General features: G+C 43.1%; 1 gene segment (V, D, J or C); it reads right to left on the bottom strand.

Moving 5' to 3' along the window:
- Positions 1 to 2085: 2085 nt before the first annotated feature.
- Positions 2086 to 2679, bottom strand: LOC137141163 (immunoglobulin kappa variable 3-11-like). The segment is given in 2 exon segments: positions 2086 to 2420; positions 2612 to 2679. Coding segments are annotated over 2 exon segments (384 nt in total).
- Between the last annotated feature and the right edge of the window lie 451 nt (positions 2680 to 3130).

The raw sequence follows: 3130 nt of genomic DNA, 5'->3' as shown, positions 1-3130 counted from the left end.
CCACTGGAACCTAGATGGATAGTGATGGAAAATTAGTGGTCGTAAGGAGAGCAGCTAGAAGGTAATTGCCCAAGGTCAGAATACATGATTCAAGGCCTTACACGGCAGCACACCTTATATTTAAATCAACAGGTGATATTTAATCAAAAATCATGCCAGAAAATAGGTATTGAATTAAATAAAATATTGCAGCATTTCATTCATTGTATTACTTTGGTTATTAACCCTGCAGACTCTTGTGCTGTTCCTTACCATGAACCCCGAGAACCAGCAGCCAGAGAAAGTGAGTCTGTGAGATCATCTTGGCAGATGGTGGCTGGAAATGCTTGTCAATGAGCCTTGTAGTGGAAAACGAAATGTTTATAAGTTCTCTGCAGCTCACAGGAGAAATGTTACCCATGTGCAGATATGCAAAATGTATGCAAATTTACAGTGTCTTAGTTGCAGGAAGGGTTTTGCAATGATCACAGATGGGCTGTATGTTTCCTGCTCCTTGTGCAGTCTAATCAGAGATGGGCTTGAGCCAGAGCACTGGTCTAATACCCTCTATTGCTTAGAGGATCCAGATCCCATTCTGAACTTCTCAACATGGGCCCAGCTCTAGGTATAATTATTTGTAATATCTTTGTGAGTCAGATACTCATCTATCTGGATTGAGGCTACAGTGACATCAAAGTGTAACAAGGATTATGACATTAATGAAGAATTGTAGGACTACAGTTGTTTTGGAAACCAGCGAAGGTCACATTGGACCCTTCTTGCTCAGTTTTAAGCATGTGCTTCCACAGTCTCTCTCCCTGGGTCACGAAGGGGGCAGTGGATTTGAACACATGAAACAACTGCTGAGAGTGTCGAATCATTTCATTTTCACCTGCAGTCCTCAGAGCCCTACAAACATTCAATTTTTTCTCCCCCCTTTCCTTCCATGAAACATGACAGTGAGTCCCTTGGTGTTCCCATTGGTGTGTCTTTCTGGAACACCTGACATGGAAGGAAATATGTGTTGCTGCACCTAGTTTAAATATGTTATTTACTATGTATCTTCATCATTATGGTGACTAAAGCACATTTATTATCTTTAGCATCATATGACAAGGAGGCATGTCTGGAATTCTTCATATATTGATAGTCATGAAAAGTCACCGTGATGCTTTGGTAACTGATGTAGGTTCATGGAATTCTTTCACTACAGAATCGAATTAAAAGGGATAATTGAAATCAGTGGAGAGTCACAAGTCCTACCCTGAGTGTGTTTAAGTAGAACAAAGTTACTTGGGTTTAAGAAAAGATGGGAAGCAAATAATTGGTGTGGTTTGTGATTTAACTGTCTGTCTGTGAGCAACACACAGGGCTGTGAGGAAGGAGACTATGGAAAGGGAGATTCAGAAGGATTCTTAACCCCCTGCAGGGAAGGAGAAGAAAAAAATTGAGAGCGAGAAATATTACACCTATGGACACTTTTTGTGCTCTTGCGAGATGATACAAAGGTTCGTCTGCATGTCAGTGATACAGGTTCACGTTCAGATGCCATTTCCTGCCATAGATGGAGCAGAGATGGGTCTGGTGAATACTTGGAGACTGCTGAGAAAAACGGTGTTGCTACAGGAAGCAGTGTAGACGGTTTGGTTGGAGGCCTTCTTCCCTCTGAGCTTCTAATGAATCCATGGTCTCCAGGGGCGTTAGGGGAGCTGCACTGCAGGGAGAGTCTTTTGGATGATACCCCAGACTAGAGCCAGGACTACTTGGGAGATTCACACACCCCAGAGCAAGTTTTGCAATCCTAGGGATGAATATCAGCACACGTCTTGTGGAAGAATAAACATCTCAAATACTCCCTGTAGTTCTAATGGGATACAATCATCTTGGTATCCAACTGCAGAGTGTTACTCCTTCTGCCCCAATGGAGCTGAGTGTCAGCAGAGGGTGATCTTATCCCTGTGTTTGTTTCTTTGATGGTCAGGGGATTTTTGGTGCTGTATAAAATGTCAGGTGTCTTTTGAGTTCCTTCCTGTTTTTCATTTGCACTCAATCATAAAATTCACCGTCTTGGTCACAGCTGTGACAAACAAGCACAGAGCACAGCGTTCACAGGGAGGTTTTTGTAATGGTCTGTATCACTGTGAGCGGGTAGCTATTGCGTTGCTGACAGTAATAATCTCCAGCGTCTTCCACTTCAACACTGCTGATTGTGAGAGTGAAATCAGTCCCAGACCCACTGCCGCTGAACCGCTCTGGGGTTCCAGTGTAACGATTGGTAGAATCATAGATAAGTAGCTTAGGTGCTTGTCCTGGTTTCTGTTGGTACCAACCTAAGTAGTTGCTAATGCTGGAGCCTGCTTTGCAGTTGATGGTGACTCTCTCTCCAGGAGACACTGACAGGGATTCTGGAGTCTGGGTCAAAACAATTTGGCCACAGGAGTCTAGGTATGGAAAGAAAATTCATACAATCATGGTACATTACTATAAGTAATTAAAGCTCAGAGTTTAAATGCATTTTTCATAGAAGAATTTATTAAACACTAGATTACAAAATAAACAATGCAGTAATAATTTAAGCTTAGCTTGCATGGTTTTGCCTATGAAGTCTGTTCCCTGTTGATCTTATGCTCACCCTGAATCCAAAGCACTAGTATCCAGAGAAGCTGGGCCTGTAAGAGCATCTTGACAGTCCTTAGTAGGGAATGCTGAACAGCTCACCATGCAGTGTAAACGGGACCATTTATGAACGCTCAGCAGCACAGCTGGAGAAAGTCTCTCGGGAGTGAATATGCAAATGACCCACTCGTATAAATGTGCTGCGTTTTAGATGCAAGGGCATTTCCTGTTACTCTTGTGAGCTGCTGGTGTCCGTAACCTGGTGATAGTGACATATGAGGTGAAGATGGAACACTGATGGTTACATGAGTGCAATAACAGGAGTTTTCTGTGCGAAGGAAACCAGGAATGTTGCAGCTGACCTTGTCTCTTGGCAGTTGAAATCTCCCAGTTATTTTTAAGGCAGTTTTCAGATCCGCTTACCTCCTTTTGCCTTTCAGTTAGTCTCCTTGCCATGAAAATATTCCTGGACGTCCCTAGTGGGCTGGCCTGAGGAGATAGTTGGGCTGATGTCCTGTCCAGATTCTCCAGACAG

Source organism: Emydura macquarii, unplaced genomic scaffold (assembly GCF_026122565.2).
Source record: "Emydura macquarii macquarii isolate MOO-44397 ecotype Brisbane River unplaced genomic scaffold, CSIRO-AGI_Emac_v2 contig_3011, whole genome shotgun sequence".
Taxonomy (NCBI): Eukaryota; Metazoa; Chordata; order Testudines; family Chelidae; genus Emydura; species Emydura macquarii.
Note: the sequence above shows the minus strand (reverse complement) of the source record. Positions and strands in the feature narration are given on the sequence as shown.